Genomic DNA, 19,217 nt, shown 5'->3' with positions numbered 1-19,217 from the left:
AGTGATTTTCATTCAAAATAAGTTTTCAAAAGAGAGACATACAAATCATCTTTATAGTCAAAAAATGATTTTTAAAAGAGACATACCTTAATATGTTAAACAAAGTTTAACAATTTACTTTTGTAATGAAGAACACCCAAACCCTAGCTTGAATCACTTTGGGAAGAATTATGCTGCAAACTCTAAGTTTTGGTCACAAGAATCATGTTAAGAATCATGGGTTTGATGTTAGAATAGATTAGTAATGTTAGAGGGATGATTTTCGTTTTTAGGGTTTGGAAGAATGAAAAAAAAATGCGAACAAAATAAGACCATACCCTTTTTAAACCCCATTTTCTGCCAGAAACGGAAGAAGTACATCCGAAAAGGACGTCCCGTACTTTCTGGGAGTACTTTGGGCGAAATCTCCAGCTTTTGCGCCCTTCATTAAAACAGACATAACTTTTTGTACATAACTTTGCTCGGGCTGGGAGACCTACCATTTGAAAGCTATTTCAAAGATCTACAACTTTCATAAAGGAAATGTTTCCAAATTCGCAATACATTTTCATGAACATCTCCCGTAAGATAAACCTACCAAAACATAGGCAATTTTAGAGCCCTTAAGAACTTCAATTGTTGGTTTGACTTCAAAACGACCATCTTCCACCAAAATTCATCAAGAATGGATTCATATAGATATAATATCATCTTAACATTTGATTTTTACATATTCACACCTAACCCCAATTTACGGAGTGTTACAATAACCAACTTAAATATAAGGGTAGAAATCATTAACATACCTTAAGGGGTCAAGAATCCCAAGAATCACTTCAACTTCAACTCCCTAAACTTCACAACATTGAAGAAACCCTAGAAGCAACCTTCTTCTTCACCATCTCGGGTTTACGGGGTCCGGGTCTTGTCAAATCATCACTAATATGATGAAAATTATTGGGAGAGAATATCTTAGGGTTTTTCTGATATGGAAAGGAGTAAAATATGAAATAATAGTTAGCTCCGGGTACCCATCATGGCCCACGAGTCGGGTCGTGACAAAAGTAGTATCAGAGCAGTTCCATCCTAGGGCGTGTCTACGAGCCGTGTCCAGTAGAGTCTTGTTTATGGGTGTGAAGCGTGCCACACTTATAAACGAGAGGCTGCGGAGCATTTAGGTATAATGACCATTTTTCTTCTTCATAGATCGTGTGGTGGAGCTGTGTTATAAGATTTCCTTTTCCCTAATTGTGCGCTATAATTTCAGCGATGCCCGTAAAGAGGAAAGCAACAGCCGCTCAGAAGGGCAAGACTGTGGCAGGAAGGTGGGTGGAACAGGAGCTGCCGGTACATATAGAGGAGGGTGAGTCCCATAATGAGGCTCCATCTCACACCTCTCACACTCCGCCTATATAGAGGAGCATGTAGGTGCCTCAGCTCCAGCTCCAGTGCCTCCAGTTCCTCCACTGGATGCTTCGGGTCAGCAGATGACTGAGGCTATTCAACTATTGACTCAGCTAGTTGCCGCCCAGGCTCAGCGGCAGAGTGCAGGTCCGGGTGATAGAGCTACTAGTGCCAGAGCTCGTGATTTTATGAGTTTTAATCCGCCGGAATTTTTCGGGTCAAAGTCGGATGAGGACTCGTAGGGTTTTATAGATGAGGTGTTGAGGACGCTGAGGATTATCCATGCTTCCGATACGGAGTCCGTGGATTTAGCATCTTATAAGCTACGTGATGTGACGGTTCTTTGGTACAACAATTGGATTTCTTCAAGGAAGGAAAATGCACCTCCTCCAGTTTGGCAAGAATTCGTAGATGCTTTCATCCACCACTATTTGCCACCCGAGGTTCGAAGGGCCTGAGCTGACAAGTTTCTGAATCTAAAGCAAAGGAGTGTGAGTGCTCGGGAGTATAGTCTTCATTTTAATTCATTGGCCCGGTATGCTCCGACTATGGTAGCCGATATGGGATATAGAGTACATCGATTTGTGAGTGGCTTAGGGCCACATTTATTCAAAGATTGCTTGACAAATTCATTGCATGAGGGGATGGACATCTCTCGTATTCAGGCCCACGCCCAGAATTTAGAAGAGCAACAACAGCCGCAAAGGGGTGAGTGCGATATCGATAGAGGGCAGAGCAAGAGGGCTAGATCTATCGGTGCTAGTAGTGAGTATAGAGGGGGTCAGCGACAACAGTATTCCAGATATTCAGGTCAGTCTACGACTAGTGCACCTCCTTGATTTGCGGGTAGGAGATTTGATCACCCAATTTATTCAGGACAGGGTCAGAGCTTGAGAGTTTCGGGTTTTCAGGCTAGAGGTGATCCCAGTCTGAGGAGACTACCGCTATCACGATGCAGCCAGTGCGGTAGTTTCATTCGGGTCTGTGTCGCCGAGGCTCCGACGCTTATTATGCCTGTGGTCAGGTTGGGTATATAATGTGTGATTGTCCATCGATGCGTGGCTAACCTACAGGTGTAGCAGCCAGCTCTTCTTCGTCCGTGCGCCCCGTAGGGCAGACTCCCCAAGCTTCAGTAGGCCGTGGTAGGGGCAGAAGGGTAGTACCTAGTTCAGGTGGCCCCCAACCCCGTATTTATGCTCTAGCTGGACGACAGGATCTTGAGTCCTCCCCTGATGTGGTTACAGGTATACTATCTGTATTCTCTCATGATGTTTATGCATTGATCGATTCGGGTTCTACGTTGTCTTATATCACTCCTTATGTTGCTGGCCGTATTGGGGTGAAACCCGAACCAATTAAACCTTTTGAGGTATCTACTCCAGTTGGTGATCCAGTAATAGCTAGACAAGTATATAGAAATTGTATGATTGTGGTATGTGATCATTAGACTAAAGCTGATTTGATTAAACTAGAAATGTTAGATTTTTAATGTGATTATGGGCATGGATTGGTTGGCCTCTTGTCATGCTAATGTGGATTGTAGAACGAAAATAATTCGGTTCTAATTTTCGGGCGAACCAATGCTTGAATGCAAGGGTAACACAGCATCCCCAAGAGGTAGGATCATTTCCTACTTTAAGTCAAGGAAGATGATCGCTAAAGACTATATTTATCATCTAGTCCGAGTTCATGACATCGAAGCACAGCCGCCGACTTTTCAATCCGTCCCGGTAGTAAATAAGTTTCTGGATGTATTTCCAGATGAACTTCCAGGTCTACCACCGGAACGAGAAATTGATTTTACCATTGATGTGCTGCTGGACACCGAGCCTATATCTATACCTCCTTACAGAATGGCTTCTGCAGAATTGAAAGAGCTAAAGGCACAACTGAAAGATTTGCTCGAAAAGGGATTTATTAGGCCCAGTTCATCACCATGGGGAGCACCTGTCTTATTCGTAAGAAAGAAAGATGGTTCTTTACGAATGTGCATCGACTATAGGCAGTTGAACAAGATGACAATAAAGAATAAATATCTGCTTCCAAGAGTCGATGATTTTTTTTATCAACTGCAAGGTGCTAAATGGTTTTCCAAGATTGATCTGAGACCGGGGTATCATCAAGTGAGGGTTAGAGAAGAATATATTCCAAAAACGGCTTTCAGGACTAGATACGACCATTATGAATTTCGGGTGATGTCGTTTGGGCTAATAATGCCCCGGCGGTGTTTATGAATTTGATGAATAATGTATTCAGGCCCTTTCTAGATCTATTTGTGATCGTGTTCATCGATGACATTTTGGTATAATATCGATCAGAAACAGAGCATGCAGATCACTTGCATATTGTCCTCGAAATTTTTCGGACTCGTGAGTTGTATGCCAAATTTTCAAAATGCGAGTTCTAATTGAATTCTATGACTTTTCTGGGCCATATTATCTCCGCCAATGGTATTCGTGCAGATACTCAAAAGATCGAGGCTGTGAAGACTTGGCCGAGGCCTACGACACCTACAGAGGTTCGTAGCTTTTTGGGATTAGCAGGTTATTATAGAAGATTTGTGGAAGGATTCTCTTCTATTGCTGCACCATTGACGAAGTTAACTCAGAAATCAGCAAAATTTCAATGGATCGATGCCTGTGAGCGTAGTTTCCAGGAATTGAAAGGTAGATTGACTTCAGCCCCAGTCCTGAAGCTTCCAGAAGGGTCAGAAGGCTATGTTGTTTTTTGTGATGCCTTCGGTGTTGGGTTAGGCTGTGTATTAATGTAGCATGGGAAGGTTATAGTCTATGCTTCCAGGCAGTTGCGGAAGCTTGAGAAGAGTTACCCGACCCATGATCTTGAATTAGCAGCAGTTATTCATGCACTGAAGATATGGAGACATTATTTATATGGTGTACATGTTGATATTTATACAGATCATAAGTGTTACACCCCTCGTGTTCGTAGTAGTAGAACCTATGGTTTCCTAGTAGCGTATGCCCTTGGAATAGAGACCCGAGCCCGAGTTGGAGGTAGAAAATGTCTTACCTCATGTACAAGGGTACCAGCAGATATTCCTGGCAATTTATAGAGTTAGAAGTTGAACAAATTGAATCGACGCGATCTGAACTGAATCATAAAAATCTGCAGGACACCAGTCATTGTCGACGGGTCGTCGACGGACCGTCGATGTGCAGCGTCAACAGGATCCCGCAGCCTTGCATCTGCAGGCGCAGGTCGACGGAGCAAGTAGACGGACCATCGACATGTCGACGGGCCATCGACCCGCTCGTCGAACCGGACCGTTGTAGCCTTTTTGGCTTCCAAGTATGAATAGGTGGTTCACGACCTTATTTCATATTTTACTCCTTTCCAAATCAGAAAAACCCTAAAATATTCTCTCCCAATAATTTTCATCATATTAGTGAAGATTTGACAAGACCCGGACCCCGTAAACCCGAGATAGTGAAGAAGAAGGTTGCTTCAAGGTTGTGAAGTTTAGGGAGTTGAAGTTGAAGTGATTCTAATATTCTTGACCCATCAAGGTATGTAAATGATTTCTACCCTTATATTTAAGTTGGTTATCAAGAGTTTTAGTGATGTTAAGTGAAGAGAAGGTAATTGTGGACGTGTTAAGTTGATGAAGGGTAATGTAGTGATATAGTGTTAGTTTAAGAGATGACTGGAAACGGGTTTACGCATATATATATATATATATATATATATATATATATATATGTTGTCATTGTTGATGTGAGTATTGTATTTGATGTGGGATCGAATGAGAAGTTGGAGAGTTGTAAGCTTACAAAGGAAATTATTGTCTATAGTTCGTTGAGCTTTATATGTATTTGAGGATGGTTAGTAAGCGAAGTAAATAGCCTAATTAAGCCCTATGTTATCTTAATTGTAGACTTGCAAGTTCGAGAGGTAGAAGTTGGACGATTAAGTATACTTCCAGGTATGTTAAGGTCATTCTTTCCTTCTTTTGGCATGCTCCTATGATATGATCCAACAATCGAGTAAGCGATCTTCCATATTACTCTACTCTTAGAAGCATTAGAAGTACTTCAGTCTTTGATGTTCATGTACTCCATTTATGAGTAATCCTTCTGTTCATGGGTCTAGTCTTATGTAGACAGTTCCATGCATACAGTTTATTCATGCATTACATTCATTATATATTTATGTACATTGACCAGTGACCAGAAGGTGTTATATACGCGAATATTAGATATATGTAAAGTATGAGAAGAGATACATGCATTATATACGCATTATATAAGCTAAACCTATAGGTAAAAGTCATAAGTTGGTCACTTTCAACTTATGACGCTTCGAAGCCAAAATCAACCTAAAGTCATAAATTGATTGATCTTAACTTATGTCTTTCAGCTTATAAGCACTTTTAATTTTGAAATATTTTATTATTTTACCCCTAATTTTTTTGTTATCCCTGAATACCTCTCAAAACAAAATCTCTAACACCGTTTCTATTTTATTACCCCTAATCTTCCTTCTCCCTACTATGCTTACTTACAAATTCTAGTTAAAATTATTAATTGTTATATATCAGTTTATCATAAACATTTCAGCGATTATTATATATTCTATATTAAAAATAATAGATACCTCATATTTATTAAACCTAATCTTATCTAATCAATCTAGAACTACGAAAAATAAATTTTTATTTAAATGAATTTTTAAAAATATTGCAATAATCAACTCTTTTTTGTATGAAAAGTTTAAAGAAAATTTCAGTTATTTTAGCAGAAAAAGATGATTGTAAGGACCATTTTACCAAAGATATACTTGTTATCAACACATAATTCTTAGTTATTATTTTTAGCCCTTAATACTTATTGGCTATTTATAAGTTAAGTCAAACAAGCTCACGTTGTATTTTATTCTCCTTAGAGATCGTTTGTTTACAAGGATAAGAGATAATAATCCTAAACTAAATGTGGGATTATTTTATCATGTGTTTGATTGAATTATTTATTCCAATGTAAGCAACCTCAAGATTGTTTATAGAACAACTATGGTATATTTTTATACCATATTTTAGGTGAAATAACAATCACTAGATAAAATAATAAATAACACATTTTCCCTTTTACAACGACTCTTCTTTCATTTTTTTTTTAAAAAAGTCAATATTAAAATTAAAAATAAATGTTAATTCAAATATATCTAGTGTAAAATCAAAATATATTTTATATTAAATCCCATGCATTTCCATCTGTAATCCAATAAACTAAATATCTACAGATATATCCCCATGTTATAATCTAAGTTAATTTGTTACAAATCAAGCAACAAAGTGCAAGATTTGGATTTCAATTAGGAGAAGAATTGCGTCCAAAAGAAGGTAGAAAAGAAAAGTTGTCAAAATAGGAAGAGAAGTATACGCGGACGTGTAAGCAAAAAAAAATAGAAAGGAAAAAAAAAAGAAAAACAAAAGAAAAGGAAAAGGTCTTCCAGGAAATGGTCCATTCAATGTGTCTTTCTCTAACTTCCTTTTGCTAATGCTTTCCTTCTCATTCCTTGCTTGACTTTCGGTGTTTCGTTAGCAAATATTCCAACTTCCTCCGGAGAATATACAATTGTCAATTCAAACAAGCCTCTTCATGTTCCTGTATATATTATTATTATCTCTTCGATCAGAAAAAAAGTAAAACATATTTACCATTTTGTTTTAATATGGGTTTGAATGCGCAATGCAGGATATTTGGGTGATTGGTGTTGCTGATAGCGATTGTGAAGGTTGAGACCATGACTAATCAAAACGCTAACGATTCTCAAGTGATCATTTAAAATCTCATTTCAATAATGGCATTATGAGCCTACATGGATATTATGATTTCTTTGGGTATTTTTGTGTTACATTGGTCGGTTCTTTCCTTTTCAGATAGAGGTGGGTAATCAGCCGCCTGCACCACCTGGGGCAAATGATCAAGCACAATTGCATTGTGGGAATAAGGTACTTTTTTTTTACAACTTCAAACTTTTCCGTTCTATGTGCTTAAACGTTCTCATAATAGAGAAGATTATATATATATATATATATATATATATATATATATATATATATATATATATATTATTTTTAAATAACCCCATCTTATAGTTGTGGGATATTTGGGTCCAAGTCTAGTAAGCATAATTAATTCCTGATATTTGTTCTTTGCGGCAAAATGGTAGCTTTCTTCTGCATTTGTTGTTGGCTGTCTAGCACAACAAAGAATGTAAGGAGAGCAAGTATATGGTCTAGTTAGTCCTTAGCCAACTATAATATTTAGTCCGAGAGTGTTGTAACTTCTTGTTCGGTCTGTCACATGCATTACTCTTTACGAAAATAAGAAATTATTTTGATACTCAACCCTAAAGACTTAATGTTACTCTATCTTTTCTAATTTATGTGGTCACTTTCCTTTTTAGTTTGTTAAAAAAAAAGAGTGAGGGGTCAAAAACACACCTTAAGTATCACTTTTTCTTGAGTTTCCTATTTGAACTATCAGGTGTGAGAGTTTTCTACCTAAACTATCACCAACTAGTTTATAAAACACACCTCAAAAATCAGTTGTTCACTTTTCCTACTCGAACTATCACCAACTAGTTTGCAAAACGCACCTCATTAAAAGTGAACACTTGATAGTTGAATTGTGTTCTCCAAACTAGTTGGTGATAGTTTAGGAGGAAAAATGAACAACTAATAGCTGAGGTGTGTTTTGCAAATTAATTGTGATAGTTTAGGGAGAAAACTCTCACACCAGGTAGAAAACTCAAAAAAAGGTGATACTTGAGGTGCGTTTTTATCATTATCTCTCAAAAAAAATGTCTTTGCTTTATTAAGAAATAATTTAACTTTATTAGATTATTTACCGCATACAAATTTCTAAAACTTATTTTGGATCATAAATTTCAAAAGTATTCATTTATTCGTTAAAATTCATTTCAAGTCAAATGTTGCTAGTCGCTGCATAATTAGGGAATATATATTATTACTCGATGGCGTATGCAGCACGGGCCCAACACTTTGGATTATAGTGTATCTATGTGTATGTAGTTGTGTTTGGGTAGTGATATTATATTGCTAATAAACATACATAAGTTTGCACTGTTTTTATGCATATATATACACACTATGTTCAAAACACGATTAATATAACATTGTAGTTTGTGCTCCATATCCAAAACTTTATTATATTAGTGTTTGCTACGAATACAAAATTTGCAAAAATTTATTAATATTTTTTAAAGGAGAAGACTTGTTTAAAAGGAAACTATTTTCCTCTCTTTGAGACAAAACAATAGCAATATTTAAGCATCAGTTGATACTTTGAATTTTAATTTGATTAATTTAAAGGTGTAAAATATTCTATTGTTAATGTATGTAGATTGGACCTAAACAATACTTATTATTTTTTTTATCAAATTTTGATTTGGATAATTCTAATTCAAATTATTAAATTAATTTTACATGTTTAAAACAAAACAAAGTAGAAATTTGATTTTCTATTTAAACGAAAAACTACTCTTTTTTAATTTTTAGTGAATATTCTTGGTTTAGCTCATTTTACTTGTCATGTTGTCTTTTGCATGTTTTTTTTAAGGAAACGTCAATTAGAATTATAATTTGACTAATTTACCTTATTTATTATTTAATCTCCATTTAATATTATTTTTTCTTTTACGACATTAATCTTTTTTCACATTTATTAGAGTAAGAATAAAAATGAAAAAGTAATTAAATTCTATCTTATTTTAAAATATAAATATTTGAAGTATATTTATTTTAGTAAACATAACAAATAAATGACATGGCAGAATAACAAATACAACAGTTAAATATCTAGATTAGATCTCAGGCTAATATAAGAAAACAAAAAGAAGGAAATTGTATGGTTTGGCTACTTAACTTTTTGAAAAAAAGCAATAATATGGGGTCCACGTTTTTTGTTGTACAATAATTTCATTTGCTCCCACTAATGGGTTGATACGCATGTGGCAATGAATCTACCATTTAAAGAAGAGAAATTAATCCCTTTACATGAGTTGGAGGTGAACGACAAAACCACCCCCAACTCATGCTTTATTTTTTAACTAGACGGCAGCACAGGCCCAACAATTTGGATTATATAGTGTATCTATATGTATGTAGTTGTGTACAATTGTAAAGATTTATGTATTGGGTAGTGATAGTATATATATATATATATATATATATATATATATATATATATATATATATATATATATATATATATATATATTTTATACTGCTAATAAACATATCTAAATTTGCACTGTCGATCCATATATATAGATGAACATTAATACATATAGACAAATGTTATTTGTTTATTAAGTGGAATTATGTGATCATGATAAAACAGTGAAAAGTAAAAGGAGTGTAAAAGTGACACGTGGCCAAAAACATAATTAATACCTGCCACTTAAAATGACATCATCTGTTCTGATGCAATTTTTATAAGCAGGGGCAAAATAGGGAAAGTACAAATATATTTAATAGTAAGCTACAGTAAGATTCTACTTTTAACTAATAGAATTATTCTATGACAAGTGCTTTAAAAAAGGGATTAATTTCTCTTCTTTAAATGGTAGATTCATTGCCACTTATTCAACTTATGTTTTTATATAGTTTAGTTTTAAAAAAGGGAATTTGTCTATTACAAATTAAAAACTAAAAAAATGGAAGAAATTGCACGAATTGTCCTTCGAATGGGCTGGTGTTTAATATTTGCCTTTAGCAATTAATTTTAGGAATAATTTCAATAAGATACATTCCAGCATAAAATATTATATCCATGTAGTTATATTTTTAATTTATATCTGTATAGCCAATTGTTTTTTTTTACAATAGTGTTTATACACACGATATACAACATTATACACTTATTGGAAATAATGTGTCGATCTTATATAAAAGTGTATAATAATGTATAAAAGGGTTTTTTTTGGTAATATTAAAAATATGAGTCATTTTAGGTAAATATTTTTTCCAAATAGACATAGGCTGTTAAAGCGCTTTCATGTGTCAGCATCTGCTGTAGTCTTAAATTTTTAAGTATAGACCAACTTCATCATTTTAAGAAAATATTTGTATACGTTTCTTGACCATTTATATTTCGTCTTCTCGATGTTATTCTTCATTATTTGTGTGAAACGTATGTGTCTAAACTTATACCCAAAGGTATAAGTATTAAATCTTTTGGTTTTATGACTTCTTTAGCGGTTTCTGTGTTCAATTTAAATCGTTATTTCTTTTTTCCTGAATTTATCTTCTTTAAATTTTCTCTAAGTGTACTTTTACCATTTTCTGAACTTATTATCATTATTTAAATGTCTCATTTTTTTTCTTCTTCACGTGGATCCCACCTTATTTTTTTGCAATTATCTCCTAATTCTTCACGTGGATCCCACCTTAATTTTTTTTAATCTCTATTATTATGGAAGAGTGGGCCCCACCTTAAATTTGTTTTTTTTTATTTATTTATACTATTATAGAAAATTGGGCCCCAAATTATTTTTTTTAAAATTTTTTTCTATCTTCTATTATAGAAGAGTGGGTCCCACCTTATTTTTTTAAAAAAATTTACTATTATAGAAGACCATTTATATTTCGCGTTCTTGATGTTATTCCTCATTATTGGTGTTAGACGTATGGTATAAGTTTTAAATCTTTTGGTTTTATGATTTCTTTAGCAATTTTTGTGTTCAATTTAAATTGTTATTTCCTTTTTCTTGAACTTCTCTTCTTTACGTTTTCTCTAAGCGTACCTTTACCATTTTCTGAACTTATTATCATTATTTAAATATCCTTTTTTTTCTGTTGCAATTGTCTCCTACTTCTTCACGTGGACCCCATCTTAACTTTTTTTTTTTTTTTGCAATTGTCTTCTAATTCTCCACGCGGATCTCGCCTTAATTTATTTTAATCTCTACTATTATAGAAGAGTGGGCCTCACCTTAAATTTGTTTTTTTTTTCATTCCTATTATAGAAGATTCGGCCCCATCTTAATTTTTTTTTAAAACAATTTTTCTACTATTAAATAAGATCTGGGCCCACCTTTTTTTTAAGAGTGACTGACGACGAACCCATGCTTCTATATAGTAGAAATATTGTTTGATTTTTTTAGTATGGGGTCTACTTTATTTTTGATTTTTTAATATGGGGTGCACTTTTTTTTATTTTTTAATATGTGGTCCACTTTTTTTTTTTTTTTGATATTGCTTAATTTTTTTTAATACGGGGTCTACTTTGTATTTTTTATTTTTTTATATTGTTTAATTTTTTTAGTATGGGGTCCACTTATACCATACGTCTAATAGTAAATTTTTTTTAAAAAATTTACTATTATAGAAGACCATTTATATTTCGCGTTCTTGATGTTATTCCTCATTATTGGTGTTAGACGTATGGTATAAGTTTTAAATCTTTTGGTTTTATGATTTCTTTAGCAATTTTTGTGTTCAATTTAAATTGTTATTTCCTTTTTCTTGAACTTCTCTTCTTTACGTTTTCTCTAAGCGTACCTTTACCATTTTCTGAACTTATTATCATTATTTAAATATCCTTTTTTTTCTGTTGCAATTGTCTCCTACTTCTTCACGTGGACCCCATCTTAACTTTTTTTTTTTTTTTGCAATTGTCTTCTAATCTCCACGCGGATCTCGCCTTAATTTATTTTAATCTCTACTATTATAGAAGAGTGGGCCTCACCTTAAATTTGTTTTTTTTTTCATTCCTATTATAGAAGATTCGGCCCCATCTTAATTTTTTTTTAAAACAATTTTTCTACTATTAAATAAGATCTGGGCCCACCTTTTTTTTAAGAGTGACTGACGACGAACCCATGCTTCTATATAGTAGAAATATTGTTTGATTTTTTTAGTATGGGGTCTACTTTATTTTTGATTTTTTAATATGGGGTGCACTTTTTTTTATTTTTTAATATGTGGTCCACTTTTTTTTTTTTTTTGATATTGCTTAATTTTTTTTAATACGGGGTCTACTTTGTATTTTTTATTTTTTTATATTGTTTAATTTTTTTAGTATGGGGTCCACTTTATTATATTTTTTTTTACATGAGTTGGAGGTTGACGACGAAACCACCCTCAACTCATGCTTCTGAGTTGGAGGTGGATGACGAAACCACCCCCAACTCATGCTTCTCATTTTTTTAATATGGAGTTCACTTTTTTTTTTTTTAATATTGTTTGATTTTTTTAGTATGGGGTCCACTTTTTTTTTTTGTTGGAGGTGGACGACGAAACCACCTGAACTCATGCTTCTGAGCTGGAGGTGGACGACGAACTCACCCCCAACTCATGCTTCTAATATAGTACTAGATACCAGAGCCCGTGCCAGCACGGGCCCAACATATATTTATAATTTTATTTTTATGCAATTATAAAAAGAATTGATATATTCTACAACATTTCTTGAAAGTCATGTATGTAAAGATAGAAATTTTAGGAACACGGGTTCAATAATTGGTACTTTGATGTTATTTCTTTGTTTCAGTTTATATGACTTTATTTAAGAAAAAAGCTAATAGACACTTTTTAAACTACGCGTTAATCAAATTTAAACCAGAATTTCAAAACTTATTGAAATTTTAACTACTTCTAAATACGGAAACGTCATTTGAACTACCATTCCCCTAGGCTTAAGTGTGAAACTTTTTATACATATGGTGATTATGTATATTGTGTCATATAACATGGGCATAGATGCGGTATAAGATTTCTATCTTTTTTTTTTTTTTACTTAACCTATTATAAGTATCAACTAATAAATTATTTTGGCTATTATGGCGCTCCGTATATAATTAGAAACTTAAGACATTGGAAAATGCCTTTTGAGAATGTAATACCCATCTTAGTTTCTTTTTAGGATGTTAAACAGTACTGCAATAAACATCAGAGTAATTTATTTTATCAATTATAGCAACATTCAATTAATTTGATTATATAATTACAGTTAGTGAAGTAAGATATCACTCATGCAACTATAAAATGTAATCCGTTGTAATAGTAACTTTTAAAAAATGAAGCTTGATAATAATATATTCAGAACTACTTTTGAAAAATTAATCACCATTATTAACTTAATGAGAATACTTTGAAAATTATATGAATATTATTTGACTTTTTAATATGGGTCCACATTTTTTTTTTAAACATGAGTTGGAGGTGGACACAAACCACCTCCCACCCATGCTTATATATAGTATGTAGAGTATAAATTCCAGTATTTGCAAACTTTATAGTAGTTAATATACTTTGTAAGGATGACAGCAATGAAGTTCCCTATTTTTTTTTTCCGATGAAGGTAAATTTATTGAATGAAAATTGACTTGGCAGGTTTACAAAAGTGGCCCTCTATTTTTATCATCAAAAGGTCAGTAAAATCTTCTATTCTATGCTGAATTGTTAGGAAATGATGTCGATCGATCTCTCCTGTCTTGTTCTTGTTTTTCTACTTCCACTTATATATGTTTCGTATTACTCGTGCGTCCAGGCTTTTCTTACGGTTTGAAAGTCATTTTGTTTATTTCTCACTTGCTCTCTAATTCTAAAACATTAAATGTTGTCTATATTGTTAAAATGTATTGTGGGGTTTGTCTTGAACTGGATTATCAAGTTCAGAATGCTAGGCGGATAGTTGGTGATGAGGGTTGTGGATAATTTCTGTGTTTCACCTCTATATCTAATCCTGTAGATAATCCTGTAAGTACTCACTAATTTCTGTGTTTCACCTCTATATCTAATCCTGTAGATAATCCTGTAAGTACTCATATTTCAGAGGACTAACACACTTATATTTCATGTGAGTACACACAAATATTTCTGGAAAAAAAAAAAACCTTTTTGATGAGATACCATAGTTTTCTATGTCTATTATTACAAAATTAACAATGGCTTGAACTCAGTGCTGCAAACTAAATAGATACCGAAAAAAATGGTGCAATAGATGAAAAAGGGAAATTTTGTGGTGAATGATGTATACGGTAAAAATCGGACATATGCTAAACCAGTGAGACCGCAGATCGAGGGAAGAAAGAAACAAACACGAGCATGAAGACTTTCTTTCGGACCGGAGAAGTGCTTGATTCGAAGAAAGCGAAGGAAATCGTTTGGTCCGGTTCTCCATAGCCGAGTTGATCGTGGCCGTTGGCCCGGTTGATCGTGGCCGTTGGTCCGGGTGATCCGTTACACAATTGTCACGCGTCAAGACCGTTCTGCCACATTGTACTGCCAATCATACAGGTGTCAGACCGTACGACCCAATCTTATCCTTTTAGGGTTTTTCTTTATTCAAAAGGGTTTTATGTTGTATGAGGCCCATAAGGCAAATCTATAAATAGGGGCCATTACCCTACTTTCAGGGGTTGGCTTCTCCAGATCTAGAACATTGTAATAGCAAAATATATAAAATCTCCCCCTCTCATTCTCTGATTTTGGTCCGGATTTAGTGTGTTCTTCTTTAGCTTTATTCAATCAAACGATACTCATACATTATTTAATTCATACATTTAGTGTAAACCATCGATTATTATTCACTTGCTTATAGCATATCCATATCCATTTTTTTGTTCGTCTAAAAACGGACCAAATGGCTAATAGTGGACAATCTGGTCACGTCAACAACAACGAGATTGTGGCCGAAAATGAAGACAGTGGGTCACGAGGATTACCAACAAATCCCGCCGACCCGAACCCCGTTAATTCGAGGGAGGGCCTCAACCGGCAAAACACAGTGAATCAGGAGAATGCCGCCCCGCCGGCCACCGATCCTTTAAATACTCACAATTCAATTACTTTGTCCCGGACACAAGGCCGGAAAGTACCGGATACCCCGGAGGATAATATTGACTTACGTTTAATTTTTGAAATGTTGCAGGAACAGAGAGCAGCTGTTGCCGAACAAGGAATCACAATAGCCCAGTTGCAAAACAAAAGTGACAAAACGACCCCGGAGAGGACGAAAGGTGTTGCTGAACCCAGAAGGGACGAGACGCGGATGGTCGAGAGCAATGGGTCCGGTGCTGGTTCAGCCACCGAAGTTCTGAGAATGCTCGAAAAATTGGCGAAACGGGTAGACTCGACCGAGAAGAGGGTGGAAACATATAACTCTCGGGTGGAGCAAATCCCGGGGGCTCCGCCTATTCTGAAAGAACCGGATTCGAAGAGGTACATTCAGAGGCCTTTTCCTCCGAGTGCAGCTCTGAAATTAATCCCGAAGAGGTTCAAAATGCCGGATATCCAGAAATATGACGGCACAACGAACCCTCAAGAACACGTGACTTCATACACCTGTGCCATAAAAGGCAATGATGTTGAAGAGGATGAAATTGAATCCGTGTTGTTGAAAAAGTTTGGGAAAACTCTGTCAAAGGGAGCATTGACTTGGTACGACCATCTGCCCGAGCATTCAATCACTTCATTCGAAATGCTCGCCGATGCGTTCATAAAAGCTCATGCCGGTGCCAAAAAGGTGCAGGCCCGTAAGGCGGATATTTTCCGCATAGCCCAAAGGGATGATGAGTTATTGCGTGAATTTGTCAACCGATTCCAGAGGGAACGAATGGAGCTCCCTCTGGTTCCGGAGGAATGGGCTGCACAAGCTTTCACCAAAGGGCTCATCCTCGGAGCTTGACGGCCTCATTCAAACTAAAGGAAAACTTGCTGGAATACGAGGCTGTGACCTGGGCGGATGTCCATAACAGGTACGAGTCAGATTTGGGTAGAAGATGACCAACTCGAGCTTCCCCCGGGGCCCGTGAATATGAGCAAATAATCGGAGAGATCGCGAAAGAATTATGAGCCAGAGTCCAGACCATCTAGGGAGAGGTATCGGCCATACTCTCATTTGGAAAAGCCAAGCTTCAGGTTGGAAAAATCAAGGGTTGGCCCGGGTCAATTCTCCGGTCGGGATGATAAGCGGGCCGAGCGCCCGTCGAACAGTCGAGGTCTCTCGTTTAGGAGCGATGCCGGAAGCTCGGCCAGCAACAAAGACTTGCCAAGGATATCGGAGTACAACTTCAGCGTCAACACTTCGGACCTCGTCTCAGCTATTGGTCGTATCGGGGAAGCGAGATGGCCGAGACCACTAAGGTCAGACCCGGGATAGCGGGACCCGCGCGTGATGTGTGAATATCACAGAACCCATGGACACAGAACTGAGGATTGTCGCCAGCTAAAAGAGGAGGTGGCTCGGTTACTGAAGAATGGCCATCTCCGAGAATTGCTAAGTGAACGAGCTAAAGGTCACTACAAGGAAATGGAGTCTCATAAACGGGCTGAACCAGTAGAACCTCAGCATCTAATCAACATGATAATCGGGGGTACCGATACCCCACGAGGACCGGTGAAAAAACGGATGAAGGTTTCTATTGTGCGTGAGAAGCGCAGCCGGGATTACTTACCCGAGGGTTCCATCTCTTTCAGCAACGAGGATGCAGAAGGCATCATTCAACCGCACAATGATGCATTGGTAATCTCTATACTTATTTTTAAATCACAAGTTAAACGTATTTTGATTGACCCAGGTAGCTCGGCCAACATCATCCGGTGGAGAGTGGTCGAACAGCTAAGGCTACTCGATCAGATCGTGTCGGTAGCCCGGGTGCTCAGCGGGTTTAACATGGCGAGCGAAACCATGAAGGGAGAGATCTCTTTGCCGGTCAACATTGATGGCACTATCCAACAAACGGTGTTCTATGTAATCGAAGGAGATATGAAGTATAATGCATTGCTGGGTAGACCTTGGATACATAGCATGAGGGCCGTGCCGTCGACATTACATCAGCTGCTGAAATTCCCGACCCCGGAGGGGATAAAAACCATCCGAGGTGAACAGCCCACTGCAAGGGAGATGTTCGCGGTCGAGGAAGCGACACCTCTGCCCAAAAAATCGGATCAAAAGGAAGAAGATTCAACCGGGGGCAAGGACACCAAATAACAACTAAAGCACACGGGGTTGAATCTGGGATATGAAGAGGATGATTTCGGGGTACCCAGATCATTCGTCTTGCCGGATGACTTCGATGCAACCAAGTCAACAGTAGCGGAGTTGGAGCAAATCACCTTGTTCGAATATCTACCGGACAGAAAGGTATACCTGGGCACGGGGTTAACCTCGGAGCTCAAGAACAAGTTAATTAAATTTCTTCGAGCTAATGCCGATTGCTTCGCATGGTCCCATATAGATATGACAGGTGTGCCACCAGAAGCAACAACTCACAAGCTCAGCTTAGATGGGAGGTTTCCCCCGGTGAAGCAGAAGAGAAGGCCCATGGCAGAGGCAAAACACGCCTTCGTAAAGGATGAGGTAACAAAGCTTTTAAAAATAGGCTCTATCCGGGAGGTAAAGTACCCGGACTGGCTAGCTAACGTAGTAGTGGTGTCGAAAAAAGGTAATAAATTTCGAATGTGTGTTGATTATAAGGATCTAAACAAAGCATGCCCGAAGGATTCATTTCCGTTGCCTCACATCGATAGAATGATCGATGCGACGACCGGGCACGAGATGTTAAGTTTTCTCGATGCTTACTCCGGGTATAACCAAATCCGGATGCACCCGGAGGATCAAGAGAAAACATCCTTTATTACCCGGTATGGGACTTACTGTTACAATGTCATGCCTTTTGGATTAAAAAATGCCGGTGCAACTTACCAACGCCTAGTTAATGGAATGTTCGAAGAACAAATAGGTAAAACAATAGAAGTTTATATTGACGACATGGTGGTTAAGTCCCTGGAAACAGAGGACCATTTAAAGCATTTGCAGGAAACCTTCGATGTACTCCGCAAGTATAACATGAAGCTTAACTCGGAAAAATGTGCCTTCGGTGTCCGGTCTGGTAAAATTTTTGGGTTTCATGGTGTCAAATCGGGGGATAGAAATCAACCCGGATAAGATCAAATCCATCGAGGATATTGAGGTGGTAAATAACGTCAAAGGAGTGCAGAGGCTCACCGGAAGGATAGCGGCGCTGAGTCGTTTCATATCGAGGTCCTCGGATAAGAGTCACCGCTTTTTCTCCTTACTAAGGAAGAAGAACGACTTCGTTTGGACACCGGAGTGTCAAAGAGCTTTGCAAGAATTGAAAAGGTACTTGTCCAGCCCACCGCTACTGCACACACCAAAAGCGGACGAGCAGCTTTTTCTCTACCTTGCCGTCTCCGAGGTAGCGGTAAGTGGCATTTTGGTCCGAGAAGAATCAGGTACGCAATTCCCTATATATTATGTGAGTAGAACTTTGGGGGATGCGGAGACCCGTTATCCCCACTTGGAAAAGTTGGCATTGGCATTGGTAAGTACTTCTAGAAAGCTCAAGCCTTACTTTCAATGCCATCCGATATGTGTAGTACTTACCCCCTAAAAAATATCATGCATAAAACGGAATTATCGGGTAGACTAACTAAATGGGCCGTAGAGATTAGCGGATATGATATCGAATACAAGCCTCGGACGGCCATCAAGTCTCAGATCTTGGCCGATTTTGTGGTAGACTTCACCCCGGCTATGGTCCCCGAGGTTGAGAAAGAACTTCTTCGGGTATTTGGTCGCTACACACGGACGGAGCCTCGAACCTCAAAGGTTCCGGGCTAGGAATCGTCCTTAGAACCCCCGCCGGGGATGCCGTTCGACAATCCATTAGAACTGTTAAATTGACTAACAATGAAGCCGAGTATGAGGCTATGATTGCAGGTTTGGAATTAGCCCGGAGTATGGGAGCCGAAATAATTGAGGCAAAGTGCGATTCTCTCTTGGTCGTTAACCAGGTGAATGACGTCTTCGAGGTCAATGACG

At 37.0% G+C, this 19,217-nt stretch overlaps 1 protein-coding gene across 6 annotated transcripts in view; it reads left to right on the top strand.

Moving 5' to 3' along the window:
- The first annotated feature begins 7,115 nt into the window (after window positions 1-7,115).
- Window positions 7,116-19,217, top strand: part of LOC132619321 (rho GTPase-activating protein REN1-like) — an 88,401-nt gene continuing 76,299 nt past the window's right edge. For 5 of the 6 annotated variants that reach the window (XM_060334257.1, XM_060334255.1, XM_060334254.1 and 2 more), the window contains exons 1-3: window positions 7,129-7,173; window positions 7,280-7,351; window positions 13,763-13,799. In XM_060334257.1, the coding sequence (XP_060190240.1) occupies window positions 7,144-7,173; window positions 7,280-7,351; window positions 13,763-13,799 (139 nt within the window). In that variant the 5' untranslated portion in view covers window positions 7,129-7,143. Of the gene's footprint in view, window positions 7,174-7,279; window positions 7,352-13,762; window positions 13,800-19,217 lie in introns of all 6 variants that reach the window. The other variant, XM_060334259.1, reaches the window with a different exon arrangement.

The sequence above is a fragment of the Lycium barbarum genome, chromosome 11 (genome assembly GCF_019175385.1).
Source record: "Lycium barbarum isolate Lr01 chromosome 11, ASM1917538v2, whole genome shotgun sequence".
Taxonomy (NCBI): domain Eukaryota; kingdom Viridiplantae; phylum Streptophyta; class Magnoliopsida; order Solanales; family Solanaceae; genus Lycium; species Lycium barbarum.
The sequence above is the reverse complement of the archived record's forward strand: the minus strand, read 5'-3'. Positions and strand labels throughout refer to the sequence as shown.